The sequence below is a fragment of the Carassius carassius genome, chromosome 48 (genome assembly GCF_963082965.1).
Source record: "Carassius carassius chromosome 48, fCarCar2.1, whole genome shotgun sequence".
In the NCBI taxonomy this organism is placed as follows: domain Eukaryota; kingdom Metazoa; phylum Chordata; class Actinopteri; order Cypriniformes; family Cyprinidae; genus Carassius; species Carassius carassius.
The window spans coordinates 12768583-12789310 of NC_081802.1; the positions used below are offsets into that span (position 1 = coordinate 12768583).

Here is a 20728-nt window from a genome sequence, read left to right on the forward strand (position 1 = left end):
AATGTCAAATTTAATTTAGCTTCAGCCATCCTTACCTGAACCTCCTCCTCTCTCTTTTCAATCCTGTGGGTTTTAGACAAGGTACAGCTTCTCCTCCTTAAAGAAACAGCCATTTAAATATATAGCATATTATGTGGTCCAAGACTGAGTCTGCTATTTTAGATTTTTCTAAATTTAATAATCAGATTGTATTTATGAAATTATATTTTCACAATTTCATTTTATTTGTAACATAAATAGTGGAAAATCTTAAATATTTATTTATGTTTTAGCTCATCATTTTACTGTTTTTAATTGTTTTAAACTTAAAGTAAAATGCACTGACTTATACCACAGGACTCCTATGAGTACAAGAGCCAAAATCACACACAGTATGATTGCAGAGTTCCGTAACACTGTGCTCTCCTTATGGTCTGTACAACACAGAAATTAATCATCTGAATTTAAGATTAGTTGCACTCAGACTGCAAAAATCATTTTGCTTTAAAGTACATGTATCATGAGAGATGTGTTACCTCCTACAGCACAGGAATACTGGTGAAGCTCTTCATCGCTGACTGAGTCCAGGTACAGCTTGTTGTCTTTAGTGAATCCATCTGTTACCTGTCGTCCATTCTTGTACCAGATGTAAGTATGTTTGTCGTCTGGAGTGCATTTAGTTGAACAGATTAATATCACTTCCTGTCCCTCTGATATAACAGATGGGCTGCTTTTCACCTGCGTATCTGAAACACAGAAATGAATCAAAGCTGAGCTTAACATTGAATTTGAGTGACATAGTAAACAAAAACTTGATATAATAGCACTGTAATCTGTCTGTGAACAGTTTCCTGCCATTGGTGGCTTTAAAATCTTATCATTCAATCTTGATCAAATTCCATCATTATCAGTTACCTGTCACAGTAAGAATGACTCCAGGGGATCCAGAGTATTTTTCTGAGTCAGTGATGAACCTGAATCTGTATTCTCCAGAGTCACTGATCTTGAGCTCTTTGATTCTCAGTTTGTTCTCCACATACTCCACACGACCAGCAAACTGATGCTCCTCACGCAGATCCTTTAAGTCACCAGACTGAACGTAATGCCAGAATGTTTTATTTACAGTATGACCAGAGGGATGTGTGTATGTGCTGGAAATGTCTACTGTTGAGCCGACCAAAGCACAGACTCTTCTAGAGGAGTAAGTCACACCCCAGCAGCCACTCTTAGAAATGCCTGAAAGAGACACAGATTACTGCTGTGAAACTCACAGTTTAATTTAATCTGTTTAAATATACACATGTATGAACAAACAGCACCACACTGTGTGTATTATGTGACACTCACACACAGAAGAAGAGGGATGTTTATGTGGATAAAGAGAACAGGAAAAGCTGCCAGCATCTCTGCTGACTGACACAAATATGTTGGACTGTGTATATCTGAAATACTGTCCATTCTTCATCCAGTCATACCAAACTCCAGAGGTGAAATCACAGGAAGAATCACAGTTCAGTTCTACTGTCTCTTCTGTCAGGTTTATAGATTCAGGATTCATCCTCACCTGCAGAACTGAATAGAGTAAAGATTAAGAAATCTTCATCACATCTCAAATGAAAACAGTTGAAGTGTTCAGAATCTGTACTCAGTTTCACCTGTGACTGTTAGACTGACGGCCGCTGAGCTGAGATGTTTAACTCCATCCTTCATGATGAACATGAGCTGATATTCTCCAGAGTCTCTCTCTCTCACGTCTGATATTGTGAGTTCTGCTTCATATTTACTAATGACCTGCTTCACCCGTCCTGAGTAATCTGAGTCTAAAGTCAAATCTTCAGGTTCATTGTTTTTTCTCCAGTTTGTACTTTGTTTCTCACTGAACCAGAACACAGTTTTGATGTTGAAGCTGGAGTAAGAGCACTTCAGTGTCACTTCTGTCCCCTTCACAGCACAAATACTCTGTTGCCTACAGGTCACTGAGATGCGGTCTAATGTTACAGGGCCTGAACAAGAAAATATTATTGAGATGAAACTTACATGCAGTCAGAGGAGAGATCTCTACTGCAAAAATCCATTGTTCATACTAGCAAATATGACTAAAATAATAGTGCATCCAGACTGATGAATCTGCTGCTGAAATATATGTTTACACCCAATCCATTTTTAATGAGTAAAAGTATAAAGTCATGCGAGTTAATTAAGATCAACATTCAGACATTCAACCCTACTGGACATTTAGTTAAACTGACCTCAAATGATTCAACTGTTTGAAAATACAGAGCAATAATGATCAAAATAAATCAAAATAACCACTCTTGGAAAATGTCAAAGATACGTGGAGACGCATTTAAATGAAAATATTACAAAGGAGAAAAACAGACATTAATGCACAAACCTGGGATGAGCAGCAGCAGGATCAGCGATGAGAGACTGGAGTTCATCTTCACTTCACTTCGATGATCTTCACTTTGTGTAAATTCACATATATAATGAAAGACAGAGAGCTGCTCGTCCTGAAAAAGGAAACCCAGTGAGTTTCACTGTGACTTGAAGTGTCAATACAGTTTAGAAGATTCATCAGTCTGTTATCATAGTTCATGCTGCTCTACTAAAATCATGAAAACAGTAACATTTTACTCAAGATGACCTTTTAATTGCGATCAAATATTAGCTTTACCTACATTACATGCTGTTGTTCTCTGATGTTAGTTGCTGTTTCTACTGTCTGTTGAATAAATCGTTACAGACTTTCTGCTGACTTTACTTCCTTCCTGTTTCTTACTCACTAGCGCAAAAGAAACAGTTATTTTTATAATTGTTGTTTTTGGTTTTTTTTCACAGAAAGGAGATGCTTGCTCCTCAAAAAATGTTTACCGTCAAACTCAACTAAGGAATTGAATATAAGCTGTTATGTTACATGAGCTCTTTAAATTAAACCTTTTGTAGTTTTTTTATTAGTAATGTATTATTCTCTATATAGTTTCAAATCAAAATCTAAATAGGCATTTTCAGCAGATTTTCATTTTTGGGTGAACTATTGTATTAAGTGTTGGCTTCTGAGCAGTGGCAGTCTATTTACATGCGTTGGGAAATTTTCCATTAGTGAAGATTGTGCTGATGATGTGAGCAGCATAAACTGAAGGCAAATATTATGTTTGATCATTTTTTCACAAAAACTTTGGTAACTGGGAGTCTCACACACACACACACACACACACACACACACACACACACACACACACACACACACACACACACACACACAAACACACACACACACACACACACACACACACACACACACACGTACATTTATATATGAATTTACTTTCAGCTGCACCACAAGATATCATTCATTCATGTTTATAGGCACAGGATTATGGGATATATCACAGGCAGCAACAGACACATCTTCAGTAACCAACCAGATGCAGAAGACATCATGTTGTTTTTTTCTGACCTACAGTAACTATCAAACTGTGATAGAAATGTATTTTATATAAGTACCACAATGCCTTTTTTTACATTTGGCTCCCAAAATAAAATGGGGATGAGATGCTCTAAAAACACATCTCTTTCGCCAAGCATTTGAATAATGTATCTTAAATTGTGAGTGTATCTGATCAAATGCGCATTCTTATTCTTTAGCTTGGGTTAAACTAATTAATTTTACTTTGTTGGATCAGCAGCTATGCTAATGATGTCTCTATTTTGTTTCTCCGTTTTGCCACAGGATTTACATCTCGTGGTAACTAGGATTTAGACTAGCTCCAGTCTGGATCCAGAACACCTGAGAAGAGATGATGCTGACCCTCAGAGGACCTCAGATGATGCTTACCCTGAATCAACAAACAGAACTAACAAATATTGCTACAAGTGTGACTGCATCATATAATAATTGCTGTTAATAGTGTTCATCGTCTGTCTGACTACGATTTTTTTTTTATTGCAATTAGATTTGAAGTAACAGGGGGCAAATGGACATCATCACTATACACAAATTATAACAATGATAAATAAGAAAAAAGTATTTTAAAAATAGCTTAGACTTAAGAACGTCAGAAACCTTTGACTTCACAGGATTTTACATATTGTTTAAAGAAGTAATAATGAACTCTATAGTTAATGTCCTTGGAATGAAAATCCAACACAAAAATTATAGATTCTGTTATTTCTGTCATTTTGTTACAGCAAGAAAATATGTACATGGTCACTTCTGACCAAAAAGACTTGGAGAATTGGCAATGATAAAACAGATATAGAACTGATTCTTCTTCAGAATTACAAAATGAACACATTGAGGATATATTCTCAGACAATCTGCTCAAAAATATATTACTAGGGTAGTATCTATGCAGGGCCGGATTAACCATACGGGCAACTGGGCAATTGCCCAGGGGCCCAAGACCTCTAAAGGGCCCAGGGCAGCAAGGGCACGAGCAAAATACTGTATCTGGTAATCTCCCGCTTTACATTAAAGAAACTGTCAACACGGGCTTTTGCGCTGCACAGAGAGACGCTGCGCTGCCTATGACTTTGAACGTGAGTTGAGAGCGGTTGAGAGTCAGGTAACAGTCTCATGCGGAATGACCAATGAAGAGAGGGCCTCAAGTTAAGACCCTCTCCTCATTGGTCAGTCCGCATGAGGTGTGTCAAATGTTACGCCGATCGGGTTACGTCAGGCGTTGCTACAACAGAAAAAAATCTGACATGGAGAAGCTAAGTGGGAGCGCGAAGCGGAAATTAAAAAAGGAAAAGGACATCAGAAACGCAGAAAATGTAAAGTATATACCTAAAATAGGTAATTTCTTCACTCCTGTTAATGTTGCCGACAGTTCTGTTAAGTCAGCTTCCGTCAACGACGAGGACAACTCAGCTAGCCAGGACTTTTCTACAAGATGCCAAATGAAAGCAAACATGCACTTCCTCATTATTTAGGATTAAAATTGTGTGTTTTGCCAGGTTTTGTAGTATTTATTTTTATCTTGTCTTCTAGAGAGAAATTGTGTCACAGACACGGCTCTGCACTTTCTATTTTAGCTATTGGACATGAACTTGTTAGTGGCCTTGATTTTGAATATGTTATACTGTACACCAGTTTGCACAGTCAAAGTCCAGAAAAAAGCCATTGTAAGATGTGTTTGCCAAATGAAGGCATTTCAAATTCAAACATGCACTTCCTCATTATTTAGGACTAAAATTGTGTGTTTTGCCAGATTATGTAGCATTTATTTCTGTCTTGTCTTCTTCAGAGAAATGGACAGATTTCTAAATGTATATGTAGCACTAAAATGTTTAACTGGTTAATTGTGCTGTGATATGTTGTTGTTCTATTTTAAAACAAGTTAAAATGAGCTTAGGATAAAAATGTTTATGAGCAGATAATAGTGATACTGCATTTTATTTATTTATTTTTTCCTTGAGGTGCCAGCTTTATTAAAATGCTGTATATTGTTGTGGAGGGAAAACTGGCAGATTTCAAATTGTTTGTGTTGGACTAATAACTTGATTGCCTTGTTGAATTCTGAGGAGACAGGGTCACCCTGTCAGGGTGATTTCTGCTTAAAATGAGCTGAGGACCAAAATGTTTCTTGATGTGTTGTCTGTGGTCTTCTGTTATAGCTATATCAATTCAATACATTTCTATTGGGAATAAATGTTGTTAAATAAACAATGGTTTGAAAGTGGTTGCTTATTTATTCATTTTTGTGAAAATGGAGAATATTTCCCTCCCTCTCAATGTAGTGGGTCAATTTTACCAGATTATACAGATGCTGATGTGTTTTGTTTTCATAGCATCATATGTGAGTGAATGTCTTTGATAGGGGACATAGTAGTGCATTTGTAGTTCTATGAGCATTTAAATATTTGTAAATCAAAATACACCTGATGACAGTTAGAATTTGAAGTATTGAGTATATTTACTGTATATTACAGTAATATATTCTGTATATGACCATATTATGGTGATCCTGGGGTCGTGATGATGGGGCCCTTGAATATTGTTGCCCAGGGTACAACAAAGTGTTAATCTGGCCCTGTATCTATGAGCAATTTTAAAAATGAGTTCTTTAGGTTTACTCGGTATAAATAGTCTGTGAGAAAAGGTCCTTCAATTTTTTAATTCAGAGTTGGGATAATAGATCCTCCATTTAGATTGTGCTTCAGAGGGGCATCCTGGAGTTGAAGAAAGAGCATTTCTAATAATAAAGTTATTTTTTATTTAATGCATAAACACCATTAAATGCAAGTGTAGGGAAATAGTTGTTTACACAGTAACATATGTTTAAAAGTGTGGCAGGGCCAATGAAATTCTTCCTGCCTGCATGTGGTTGGTTAGTCCACTTGTTGAGTTTCCTCCTATCAGTGGGCTGTAGCAGCATATATAAATAGGCTGGCTATGGTGTTAACGAGTCACCACCCCTTCACGGGTCATCATTCGGTCGTCATCCAGATGGCGTACGAGTTTCCTGCAGCTGGCAGTTTATTGAGGTTGTTCCTCCTCTGTCAAAGTTTGGAGTGAGAAGTACGGCCAGTATGAATGTTTACACTTCAATATGGAAGTACTTCGTTTCCGCTGGCACACGCTGTCCTCTCGATCGACTGGATGAGCCCTTAGTCTGCATGTATGCGTTTATCTGCCTGACTGGTTTGGTTCCCAGGAATCGTACCCATAAGGTATGTGATTTAAGTCATTCTCGCCTGGGTCGCGTGGCAATCTTTTGTCAAGAGAAACAGATTTGAAGTAATTGCTCGTAGATTGTTAACTTGTAATTTTATAGATGCATCAAGTACGGACGGGTGGCGTCTGCATGGCCGATTAGCTTTCTTGCGGTTGGACTGCGTGGAACTACTGTCCGAAGGCGCTGTTGCTTTGCTGTTAACAACTGGACGGACATCGTTGTATTTTGTGTTTGTGTGTATGCGTGTTCGTGTTTTATATATATTTTTTTTCTTTTGTACTAGTTATTTTTTCTATTTTGATTTCAAATCTGTAAGGTTTAAATTGAAAGTGTTAACACCTCTATTCCATTCGTTGTCTCTGTAAAGTGACAATTCTGAGCAGGGGCGTAGCACCAAATTTTGGGCCCTGGGTACAAACCATCTTGCTGGGCCCCCAATACCATAGTGATACCAATGGGTAAGGTATTGCATTTTTATCATAAAAACACTTAAAATGTAAACAAAATAGGCCACACTCTGATTAATATATTTTTGTTTTATTGTCGAAAGTACTACTTACTGAGATGACAAAAGGTCTAGCAGGTCCAAACCTGGACTAAATCAAATATACTGTAAAGCAGTTCTGAAAATGACCATACCAAATGAGAAAAACTTTGGTCTGAAACACAAACTAAATAATGTCAGTTTTTACTAAATGCCCATTGACGGGTCTTTGCATGCGCAAATTTGCTGATCAGGTCTTTAAAGTCCAGTTTTTTGCTAGCATTTGAACAATAGTTTTCCTGTGCTTATCAGTAAGAGTTGTTGGCCATAATCCTGGGTCCTCTGACAATCCCTCTCCAGTATCCCTAAGTCTCTCATTCTCTTCTCTTTCCTCTTCAGCTCTGTCCTCCTGCTCCTGACTACCTTCATCACATTCTTCACTTTCCCTCTGATCACTTATATGAATATCAACCTCATCTTCTATTTCTGCCTCTGCTACAAGAGGAAATAAACAAAATGGGTACATTGTTATTGTACACATTTAAACTTTAAACTGTAATTAGTAATTACACTTTAAAGTTTAAATGTGTACAATAACAATGTACTAATTTTGCTTATTTCCTCTTAACACTTAATTACTAATTACTAAGTGTTAAAAAGCTCACCTTGTCTCACTGTCACACTCACATCCACCTCACTGTCACTGCTTTCACCTAGCCATGATGAGGGGCCTGCTGCTGCAGGGTCTGACTCTGAAACTGAAATATATGGCTTCAAATGGTTGCTAAAATATCCTTTATTGTCACAATACCTTTTTTTTAAAGTGTAGGCTAAGTACAAGATAATTGATGATTATTTGTCTGTTTAAAATAAATGCAGACTAGACTATAGAATCACAGGGTAAACTAACCGCCAAACTAGACATTCAGTCTTTGAATTATGTTTTAAAATAAGTCATTTTTCAATCATTAAGATGTGCATTATTATACTGAGAACAATCCTGTACTTAATGTAAGAGCGTGTGCGAGCTAATTTGCATAACAATGCGGTAAAATAGGCGCTAACGATCTGTGTTTTCGCGGGTGTTAGATTTTGACAATGGAGGGAAATATACAGTGTTTTCATGTAAACTTCTGACTCTGAGAGTGGGGAGAACTGCAGCAGAAGAGTTTATTGATTTAAAAACGATTGTATTGCTTCCGCCAAAGAAAATAGTCCGTTCCGCGTCCATAGCAACGCGCTGTTTTTCATGGCAACGGTCTGTTATACTTCGCAGCGGTCTGTTATCAAGAAATAACAGACCGCATTCTACATTGGAATTCAGCCAAGCCATGTAATAATCAGAAACATTGTTTGCTCGCTATGAAGGGTGTGATACTATAAAGTATTGGTATATTATTCATAAATGCAAACATAAATGTATGCTATTCTACCGGGAGTAGATATTTATGTTAAAACAATGTCAATGCTTGATGATGCATTTGGAGCTCACCTCTCTTTTCAAAAAAATTTGTGAGCAACTGCTTGCCCTCATTTGCCCTTCTCTCTTTATTCTGCTTCTCTTTTCGTTTTTGAGCCCCTGATTTTCCTTTCTTAAGGAGAGACATGACTCTTCACGGCTCACTCCAGCTCCTGTCTCATCAACTGATTCAATCACCGCGGGTCCGCAGCAGAAGCACATGGCCTGCGGGTCGTACCATTTGCATTGATTCGAGAGGGGTGTGGGGCCCTGCACAGCATGAAAATGACTTTTTTATACCAAACCAGCGCCTAACTACAAGTTTAGTTTTGCACAGGAACTTTTTTAGTTGTACATAAATGCTATACAAATGTTAGTGCATGTATATGTATGTATAGAAAACTGACGTCTAAGGGCCCCCCCCCTGCCTCGGGCCCTGGGTACTCGGTACCCTTTACCCCCCCAGTCCGACGCCCCTGATTCTGAGTGCGTTTCAACTGTGACAATTCTGAGTGCGTTTCAACTGTGACAATTCTGAGTGCGTTTCAACTGTGACAATTCTCTGTGTAACTTCATTCTGTCGTTACAGGAGCTGAGTGCGTAAAGCAGGGGCGGATTGCTGGTGGTGGTCTTTCTCACGAGTGCTGTGTCATGAGTGGCGTGTGTGTGTGTGTGCGCGCACAGGTGTACGGGCAAGGTGACTTGCCGTGGAGGCCTTATGTGCCCTTTATCCCCTGCCTCGGCTCCTTGTTCGCTGACTTCTCAGGTCGCTCGGTGTGTGTCTTGTTGAATAGTGACATTGTTGTTGATTGTGTCTTGTGAATCTTATACAAAGTATTTATTTTGAATAAAATGTATATATATTTTTGTATCCACGTCTCCTGCCACTTTACTGTGAACGAACCGGTGTTGTCTTGAAGCAGAAATTCCATTGTATTGTCCCTGGCAAGATTCCATGGTGGCGTAGTCGCTAGTTGATCTCCTCCGATTTCCTTGCCCCGCTACAAAAGCAATCTTCCAGGATTCTAGGGCTTGTTTATGACAATTTGACAGTTTAATAGGTAACCTACTACACTTAAGGTTACAGGCCAATAAAAATGTAAGGCCACCACAACATTTGTGGTACAAATGGTGTCTTATTTTTCCAAATAAAGTGGAATAGCAAAGAGTTAATCATTTTAATGCCAGTTCATGCCATTTCTGCCAGTTCAACATTGTTTACACACTCAGTAAGTGCTTCGTAAAGAAGATACTTTATAAAGTCCCAAAGACTTAAAAAAATTCAAACGGTAAGCCATCCGTCCCTAGAGATTTATTGTGTGGCATTCTTTTTACTATGTTATAAAGATCATCTATAGTAAAGGGTTCCTCATAAAGTTCTCTATTGTGGTCATTAATTTTAGGAATCACAGAATTAAATGAAAAAATGATGAGGCATCAAGATTAAAAGAAAAGGTGTATAGATTCAGATAAAAATTAGAACAGATCACGGAGGAGTTATTAGATAGTGTATTATTAATATATAGAGCGAACGTCTATACTTTCATGTTTTTTCTCTAGGTTGAAAAAATGAGCAGAGTTTTTGTTTTTTCAAACTTGAGCCATTTTGCTCTCAATCTAATAAATGTGCCCCTTGCTTTCTCTAAAAATAAATCATCCAGACTGCTTTGTAAAGTATAAAGAGATTCCTTATCTTCTCCAAGGTTAGGATTCTTTAAAATTTCACTCATCTTTCTAATTAAATCTGTAACTTCCTTATTTTTAACAGACATTCTATTTTTATTTTTTCAGAATTTTACAAATAATTTTCTAAATTCGTAGTTAAATAGGGCCCATTTAGAAGTGGCTGAGATATAGCCTGAGACTTCACACCTTCCGCAATTTTCCTAATCTGAAAAAAAGTAGTAAAAAATAACTATTTAACTTCCAGTAAGCAGGGCTTCTTCTTTGCTTAGATTTATCATCAGAAAGAATAATATGATTTGCTGCATGATCTTTTAGAGCTGATGTCAAATATGAAATGAAAGTGTCTGATATTAGCCACAGGTCAAAACGAGATTTTTTAGAAAGATCATATTTAAACCAAGTGTACATGGGGCTATCAGGGTTTAAATATCTATGTGCATCATTCAGGTTCAGACATTTACATAACTTTCCTATTAAGGGGTTAATGCAGTTATACACAGATTTAGTCAGAAATCTATCAGCAACAAAATCTGGTGCTTCATTGAAATCTCTCACCTCACGAACTAGAGTTATGACAGAAAGAAACAGAGCTCCCCTACTGCCAGAACTTTTCATCGTTCACACAAGAGTGTGTCTGTTGCAGAAAATGGACATCCCTTTTTCAGGGATTTACAAAACAAAAATAAAGCTTTTCGTGTTTGTTTAAGTACTTTTTTCAGGGTTCTCAAACTTTGATTGCAGAGAAAGAACCTTCCCCATCACGTCTCCCACTAGTCTATTCATGGCTTCAAGCGAGCAGGTAAGCTTGGAGACTGAAGAGGTGTTTTCCTTCACAGAGGCCTCAATGGACTGCAGTTTTACCAACGACTCTTCTTGTAACTTGCTGACCTTTTTGATTATCGCTTCATATCTTTATATCATTCGCTGTTTGCTGAAGCCTCAACAAAGGCTGTATCCATATCTTCGTCCATGTTTGTAGCAACCGAGCTTCTTTACTCAGGCGTAGAAAGTAACAACAAACTAAAAAAGGGTCCCTAAATTGTTAACGAGAGTCTTAAAAGAGTATGGTGAACTTCCACCACAGGATATAGAAAAGATTGGTCTTTTCCCTCTCTTTTCTCTCCACCAACTCTACCAGGCCATTTACACAGATCACAGCACTGTTTCCACAAAAATTATAAGAACACACAAGGTGTTTTTCTGCTCATTAAAAACAGTTTTTACAGATTTTGCTGTTTTTTTTTTTCACACAAATTCCTGGTCACACCAAGAACTGTAAACATAAAATTGCTGACAATGACATGGAGAAAAAATTAAGTAAAATGTTTGCAATCACTTCCACTTGTTATTTTTTTTATGTTATTTGTTTTATTTGTTTTTATATAGATGTGGAATAAATAAATAATTGTGTGTTAAGCAATTGTAAAATAATTTAATATGTGTATTATATTTCATATTGACAATGATGTCATTTCCGGCAAGAACCGTTAGTCTTTTGTGAAGCAGTATTGAAGCAAAACCGTTTTTTGACCATGTAACAGTTTTCCAGTCAATTTTTGTCAGGAATAGATGACAGGAAGCAAAATGCAAGTACCAATTTATTGACAGAAATATAATGTAAGGCTTTGGCTGATGGCAGGTAGCGCAAGGACCTTGATGGACAGCACAGGACAGGTGAGATGGTAAGTAGAGTGCGCTGGTGAAAGATAATAAAAGATCCAGATCATGATGTAATCCACAGCGAAACACGGAACCGGAACAAACCCACAAAGACTAAAACGCTGAACAGCAGCGAGAGACAGACGCAGCACGGAGGACCTAAAAAAAAAAAAAATGATCCGACAAACAAGAGATGAAAGAGAGGGCATAAATAAATAGTCTGTGGGAATGACATGCAGTTGCCCACACCGCCCACATCAACAATCAGCGTAACAACATCAACATGAAACGAGCATGAAACAAGGCATTCATGAACCGTGACAATTTTGTTATTAAACGTTACCTAAAGAAAGTTTATAGACTACTGAATATAATTCAAGTTCAAATCACGCTCTCACATAAAGAAGACATATTATAATTTAAATGTATTGCTATCACATAAAATATTAAAGTGTTCACTCATACCGAATGAAGAAAAAATAAGATAATAAATCAACAGATCAGAAAAACCACTCCTTTTCTTTTCAATCCTTTTTTTTTGTGGAAGGGGACTTTGTTAAAAAACAGTTTGAAGTCTGAAGAAAGGTTCATACTATGAATAAATCTGAGCATTAGACTGACAATCAATGATGTGACACTATCTATGACATCACTGAATCACTGATGTAGCTGCTGACAGTTCTCTCTGTTGCTAGGTGATGATGTCACAATGGAAGAACAAAATTACATCACTCCAGCGGCTCTGATTGACAGACAGCAGATGTACAGACAAATACAAAAACATTAAATACATTGAAACCAATGTTGCTGCCATTGCATCTTTTATATTATAACAGATTCTCTATAACTTCTCACCTTCACTTGTGTTTTTGGTTTGGTTTTGAAAAGAGATGCATTTTGATGAAAAACCTGTTGAATTAAAAATTATTATTTTAAAAAAATCTGAATTAGTTTCAATATATTCCCTGTATGTCATGGAGTTGTGAATTTAACTAGATATTTTACTCACCACATCCACAGAGCTGCTATTATGAGAAACTGAGGTGAAAACACCAGCAGAATGACTGTATAATGTCTGAACGCTGTGCTGTCCACTGGATCTTCACAACACAAAGAATCATGACTATCAGAGAAACCACCTGAACTCATCAAACATTTCACACTGAAGCACATGTATCATGAGAGATGTGTTACCTCCTACAGCACAGGAATACTGGTGAAGCTCTTCATCGCTGACTGAGTCCAGGTACAGCTTGTTGTCTTTAGTGAATCCATCTGTTATCTGTCGTCCGTTCTTGTACCAGATGTAAGTATGTTTGTCGTCTGGAGTGCATTTAGTTGAACAGATTAATATCACTTCCTGTCCCTCTGAAACAACAGATGGGCTGCTTTTCAGCTGCGTATCTGAAAAACAGATATGAAGTTTCCTGCCATTGGTGGCTTTTAAATCTTATCATTCACTCTTGATCAAATTCATCATTATCAGTTACCTGTAACAGTAAGAATGACTTCAGGTGATCCAAAGGATTGGTTTAAGTCAGTGATGATCCTTAATCGATATTCTCCAGAGTCACTGATCTTGAGCTCTTTGATTCTCAGTTTGTTCTCCACATACTCCACACGACCAGCAAACTGATGCTCCTCACGCAGATCCTTTGAGTCACCAGGCTGAACGTAATGCCAGAATGTTTTATTTACAGTATGACCAGAGGGATGTGTGTATGTGCTGGAAATGTCTACTGTTGAGCCGACCAAAGCACAGACTCTTCTAGAGGAGTAAGTCACACCCCAGCAGCCACTCTTAGAAATGCCTGAAAGAGACAAAGATTACTGCTGTGAAACTCACAGTTTAATTTAATCTGTTTAAATATACACATGTATGAACAAACAGCACCACACTGTGTGTATTATGTGACACTCACACACAGAAGAGGAGGGATGTTCATGATGTGGATAAAGAGAACAGGAAAAGCTGCCAGCATCTCTGCTGACTGACACAAATATGTTGGACTGTGTATATCTGAAATACTGTCCATTCTTCATCCAGTCATACCAAACTCCAGAGGTGAAATCACAGGAAGAATCACAGTTCAGTTCTACTGTCTCTTCTGTCAGGTTTATAGATTCAGGATTCATCCTCACCTGCAGAACTGAATAGAGTAAAGATTAAGAAATCTTCATCACATGTCAAATGAAAGCAGCTGAAGTGTTCAGAATCTGTACTCAGTTTCACCTGTGACTGTTAGACTGACGGCCGCTGAGCTGAGATGTTTAACTCCATCCTTCATGATGAACATGAGCTGATATTCTCCAGAGTCTCTCTCTCTCACGTCTGATATTGTGAGTTCTGCTTCGTATTTACTAATGACCTGCTTCACCCGTCCTGAGTAATCTGAGTCTAAAGTCAAATCTTCAGGTTCATTGTTTTTTCTCCAGTTTGTACTTTGTTTCTCACTGAACCAGAACACAGTTTTGATGTTGAAGCTGGAGTAAGAGCACCTCAGTGTCACTTCTGTCCCCTTCACAGCACAAATACTCTGTTGCCTACAGGTCACTGAGATGCGGTCTAATGTTACGGGGCCTGAACAAGAAAATATTATTGAGATGAAACTTACATGCAGTCAGAGGAGAGATCTCTACTGCAAAAATCCATTGTTCATACTAGCAAATATGACTAAAATAATAGTGCATCCAGACTGATGAATCTGCTGCTGAAATATATGTTTACACCCAATCCATTTTTAATGAGTAAAAGTATAAAAGTCATGCGAGTTAATTAAGATCAACATTCAGACATTCAACCCTACTGGACATTTAGTTAAACTGACCTCAAATGATTCAACTGTTTGAAAATACAGAGCAATAATGATCAAAATAAATCAAAATAACCACTCTTGGAAAATGTCAAAGATAAGTGGAGACGCATTTAAATGAAAATATTACAAAGGAGAAAAAGACACAGTAATACTCAAACCTGGGATGAGCAACAGCAGGATCAGCGATGAGAGACTGGAGTTCATCTTCACTTCACTTCGATGATCTTCACTTTGGTAAATTCACATATATAATGAAAGACAGAGAGCTGCTCGTCCTGAAAAAGGAAACCCAGTGAGTTTCACTGTGACTTGAAGTGTCAATACAGTTTAGAAGATTCATCAGTCTGTTATCATAGTTCATGCTGCTCTACTAAAATCATGAAAACAGTAACATTTTACTCAAGATGACCTTTTAATTGCGATCAAATATTAGCTTTACCTACATTACATGCTGTTGTTCTCTGATGTTAGTTGCTGTTTCTACTGTCTGTTGAATAAATCGTTACAGAATTTCTGCTGACTTTACTTCCTTCCTGTTTCTTACTCACTAGCGCAAAAGAAACAGTTATTTTTATAATTGTTGTTTTTGTTTTTTTTTCACAGAAAGGAGATGCTTGCTCCTCAAAAAATGTTTACCGTCAAACTCAACTAAGGAATTGAATATAAGCTGTTATGTTACATGAGCTCTTTAAATTAAACCTTTTGTAGTTTTTTCTGTAAGCAGTTTCAAATCAAAATCTAAATAGGCATTTTCAGCAGATTTTCATTTTTGGGTGAACTATTGTATTAAGTGTTGGCTTCTGAGCAGTGGCAGTCTATTTACATGCGTTGGGAAATTTTCCAGAAGTGAAGATTGTGCTGATGATGTGAGCAGCATAAACTGAAGGCAAATATTATGTTTGATCATTTTTTCACAAAAACTTTGGTAACTGGGAGTCTCACACACACACACACACACACACACACACACACACACACACACACACACACACACACACACACACACACACACACAAACACAAACACACACACACACACACACACACACACACACACACGTACATTTATATATGAATTTACTTTCAGCTGCACCACAAGATATCATTTCATTCATGTTTATAGGCACAGGATTATGGGATATATCACAGGCAGCAACAGACACATCTTCAGTAACCAACCAGATGCAGAAGACATCATGTTGTTTTTTTCTGACCTACAGTAACTATCAAACTGTGATAGAAATGTATTTTATATAAGTACCACAATGCCTTTTTTTACATTTGGCTCCCAAACTAAAATGGGGATGAGATGCTCTAAAAACACATCTCTTTCGCCAAGCATTTGAATAATGTATCTTAAATTGTGAGTGTATCTGATCAAATGCGCATTCTTATTCTTTAGCTTGGGTTAAACTAATTAATTTTACTTTGTTGGATCAGCAGCTATGCTAATGATCTATTTTGTTTCTCCGTTTTGCCACAGGATTTACATCTCGTGGTAACTAGGATTTAGACTAGCTCCAGTCTGGATCCAGAACACCTGAGAAGAGATGATGCTGACCCTCAGAGGACCTCAGATGATGCTAACCCTGAATCAACAAACAGAACTAACAAATATTGCTACAAGTGTGACTGCATCATATAATAATTGCTGTTAATAGTGTTCATCGTCTGTCTGACTACGATTTCTTTTTATTGCAATTAGATTTGAAGTAACAGGGGGCAAATGGACATCATCACTATACACAAATTATAACAATGATAAATAAGAAAAAAGTATTTTAAAAATAGCTTAGACTTAAGAACGTCAGAAACCTTTGACTTCACAGGATTTTACATATTGTTTAAAGAAGTAATAATGAACTCTATAGTTAATGTCCTTGGAATGAAAATCCAACACAAAAATTATAGATTCTGTTATTTCTGTCATTTTGTTACAGCAAGAAAATATGTACATGGTCACTTCTGACCAAAAAGACTTGGAGAATTGGCAATGATAAAACAGATATAGAACTGATTCTTCTTCAGAATTACAAAATGAACACATTGAGGATATATTCTCAGACAATCTGCTCAAAAATATATTACTAGGGTAGTATCTATGCAGGGCCGGATTAACCATACGGGCAACTGGGCAATTGCCCAGGGGCCCAAGACCTCTAAAGGGCCCAGGGCAGCAAGGGCACGAGCAAAATACTGTATCTGGTAATCTCCCGCTTTACATTAAAGAAACTGTCAACACGGGCTTTTGCGCTGCACAGAGAGACGCTGCGCTGCCTATGACTTTGAACGTGAGTTGAGAGCGGTTGAGAGTCAGGTAACAGTCTCATGCGGAATGACCAATGAAGAGAGGGCCTCAAGTTAAGACCCTCTCCTCATTGGTCAGTCCGCATGAGGTGTGTCAAATGTTACGCCGATCGGGTTACGTCAGGCGTTGCTACAACAGAAAAAAATCTGACATGGAGAAGCTAAGTGGGAGCGCGAAGCGGAAATTAAAAAAGGAAAAGGACATCAGAAACGCAGAAAATGTAAAGTATATACCTAAAATAGGTAATTTCTTCACTCCTGTTAATGTTGCCGACAGTTCTGTTAAGTCAGCTTCCGTCAACGACGAGGACAACTCAGCTAGCCAGGACTTTTCTTCAAGATGCCAAATGAAAGCAAACATGCACTTCCTCATTATTTAGGATTAAAATTGTGTGTTTTGCCAGGTTTTGTAGTATTTATTTTTATCTTGTCTTCTAGAGAGAAATTGTGTCACAGACACGGCTCTGCACTTTCTATTTTAGCTATTGGACATGAACTTGTTAGTGGCCTTGATTTTGAAGATGTTATACTGTACACCAGTTTGCACAGTCAAAGTCCAGAAAAAAGCCATTGTAAGATGTGTTTGCCAAATGAAGGCATTTCAAATTCAAACATGCACTTCCTCATTATTTAGGACTAAAATTGTGTGTTTTGCCAGATTATGTAGCATTTATTTCTGTCTTGTCTTCTTCAGAGAAATGGACAGATTTCTAAATGTATATGTAGCACTAAAATGTTTAACTGGTTAATTGTGCTGTGATATGTTGTTGTTCTATTTTAAAACAAGTTAAAATGAGCTTAGGATAAAAATGTTTATGAGCAGATAATAGTGATACTGCATTTTATTTATTTATTTTTTCCTTGAGGTGCCAGCTTTATTAAAATGCTGTATATTGTTGTGGAGGGAAAACTGGCAGATTTCAAATTGTTTGTGTTGGACTAATAACTTGATTGCCTTGTTGAATTCTGAGGAGACAGGGTCACCCTGTCAGGGTGATTTCTGCTTAAAATGAGCTGAGGACCAAAATGTTTCTTGATGTGTTGTCTGTGGTCTTCTGTTATAGCTATATCAATTCAATACATTTCTATTGGGAATAAATGTTGTTAAATAAACAATGGTTTGAAAGTGGTTGCTTATTTATTCATTTTTGTGAAAATGGAGAATATTTCCCTCCCTCTCAATGTAGTGGGTCAATTTTACCAGATTATACAGATGCTGATGTGTTTTGTTTTCATAGCATCATATGTGAGTGAATGTCTTTGATAGGGGACATAGTAGTGCATTTGTAGTTCTATGAGCATTTAAATATTTGTAAATCAAAATACACCTGATGACAGTTAGAATTTGAAGTATTGAGTATATTTACTGTATATTACAGTAATATATTCTGTATATGACCATATTATGGTGATCCTGGGGTCGTGATGATGGGGCCCTTGAATATTGTTGCCCAGGGTACAACAAAGTGTTAATCTGGCCCTGTATCTATGAGCAATTTTAAAAATGAGTTCTTTAGGTTTACTCGGTATAAATAGTCTGTGAGAAAAGGTCCTTCAATTTTTTAATTCAGAGTTGGGATAATAGATCCTCCATTTAGATTGTGCTTCAGAGGGGCATCCTGGAGTTGAAGAAAGAGCATTTCTAATAATAAAGTTATTTTTTATTTAATGCATAAACACCATTAAATGCAAGTGTAGGGAAATAGTTGTTTACACAGTAACATATGTTTAAAAGTGTGGCAGGGCCAATGAAATTCTTCCTGCCTGCATGTGGTTGGTTAGTCCACTTGTTGAGTTTCCTCCTATCAGTGGGCTGTAGCAGCATATATAAATAGGCTGGCTATGGTGTTAACGAGTCACCACCCCTTCACGGGTCATCATTCGGTCGTCATCCAGATGGCGTACGAGTTTCCTGCAGCTGGCAGTTTATTGAGGTTGTTCCTCCTCTGTCAAAGTTTGGAGTGAGAAGTACGGCCAGTATGAATGTTTACACTTCAATATGGAAGTGCTTCGTTTCCGCTGGCACACGCTGTCCTCTCGATCGACTGGATGAGCCCTTAGTCTGCATGTATGCGTTTATCTGCCTGACTGGTTTGGTTCCCAGGAATCGTACCCATAAGGTATGTGATTTAAGTCATTCTCGCCTGGGTCGCGTGGCAATCTTTTGTCAAGAGAAACAGATTTGAAGTAATTGCTCGTAGATTGTTAACTTGTAATTTTATAGATGCATCAAGTACGGACGGGTGGCGTCTGCATGGCCGATTAGCTTTCTTGCGGTTGGACTGCGTGGAACTACTGTCCGAAGGCGCTGTTGCTTTGCTGTTAACAACTGGACGGACATCGTTGTATTTTGTGTTTGTGTGTATGCGTGTTCGTGTTTTATATATATTTTTTTTCTTTTGTACTAGTTATTTTTTCTATTTTGATTTCAAATCTGTAAGGTTTAAATTGAAAGTGTTAACACCTCTATTCCATTCGTTGTCTCTGTAAAGTGACAATTCTGAGCAGGGGCGTAGCACCAAATTTTGGGCCCTGGGTACAAACCATCTTGCTGGGCCCCCAATACCATAGTGATACCAATGGGTAAGGTATTGCATTTTTATCATAAAAACACTTAAAATGTAAACAAAATAGGCCACACTCTGATTAATATATTTTTGTTTTATTGTCGAAAGTACTACTTACTGAGATGACAAAAGGTCTAGCAGGTCCAAACCTGGACTAAATCAAATATACTGTAAAGCAGTTCTGAAAATGACCATACCAAATGAGAAAAACTTTGGTCTGAAACACAAACTAAATAATGTCAGTTTTTACTAAATGCCCATTGACGGGTCTTTGCATGCGCAAATTTGCTGATCAGGTCTTTAAAGTCCAGTTTTTTGCTAGCATTTGAACAATAGTTTTCCTGTGCTTATCAGTAAGAGTTGTTGGCCATAATCCTGGGTCCTCTGACAATCCCTCTCCAGTATCCCTAAGTCTCTCATTCTCTTCTCTTTCCTCTTCAGCTCTGTCCTCCTGCTCCTGACTACCTTCATCACATTCTTCACTTTCCCTCTGATCACTTATATGAATATCAACCTCATCTTCTATTTCTGCCTCTGCTACAAGAGGAAATAAACAAAATGGGTACATTGTTATTGTACACATTTAAACTTTAAACTGTAATTAGTAATTACACTTTAAAGTTTAAATGTGTACAATAACAATGTACTAATTTTGCTTATTTCCTCTTAACACTTAATTACTAATTACTAAGTGTTAAAAAGCTCACCTTGTCTCACTGTCACACTCACATCCACCTCACTGTCACTGCTTTCACCTAGCCATGATGAGGGGCCTGCTGCTGCAGGGTCTGACTCTGAAACTGAAATATATGGCTTCAAATGGTTGCTAAAATATCCTTTATTGTCACAATACCTTTTTTTTAAAGTGTAGGCTAAGTACAAGATAATTGATGATTATTTGTCTGTTTAAAATAAATGCAGACTAGACTATAGAATCACAGGGTAAACTAACCGCCAAACTAGACATTCAGTCTTTGAATTATGTTTTAAAATAAGTCATTTTTCAATCATTAAGATGTGCATTATTATACTGAGAACAATCCTGTACTTAATGTAAGAGCGTGTGCGAGCTAATTTGCATAACAATGC

The 20728-nt window shown here is 37.4% G+C and overlaps 2 protein-coding genes across 2 annotated transcripts; both read right to left on the reverse strand.

The window, feature by feature from the left end:
• Positions 1–325: 325 nt before the first annotated feature.
• Positions 326–2765, reverse strand: LOC132131390 (uncharacterized). Its single transcript, XM_059543402.1, has 7 exons — positions 2657–2765; positions 2375–2492; positions 1635–1982; positions 1327–1551; positions 895–1215; positions 536–725; positions 326–341 (listed from the first exon to the last, which is right to left on the reverse strand). The coding sequence occupies exons 2-7, from the start codon at positions 2418–2420 to the stop codon at positions 326–328; spliced, it is 1146 nt and encodes a 381-aa protein (XP_059399385.1). The 5' UTR covers positions 2421–2492; positions 2657–2765.
• Positions 2766–12771: 10006 nt separating this feature from the next.
• LOC132131971 (uncharacterized) lies at positions 12772–14984 on the reverse strand. The gene is made up of 7 exons (XM_059544169.1): positions 14925–14984; positions 14184–14531; positions 13873–14100; positions 13441–13761; positions 13145–13354; positions 12960–13050; positions 12772–12859 (listed from the first exon to the last, which is right to left on the reverse strand). Exons 1-7 carry the CDS (start codon positions 14968–14970, stop codon positions 12808–12810), a joined length of 1296 nt encoding a protein of 431 aa, XP_059400152.1. The 5' UTR covers positions 14971–14984; the 3' UTR covers positions 12772–12807.
• Between the last annotated feature and the right edge of the window lie 5744 nt (positions 14985–20728).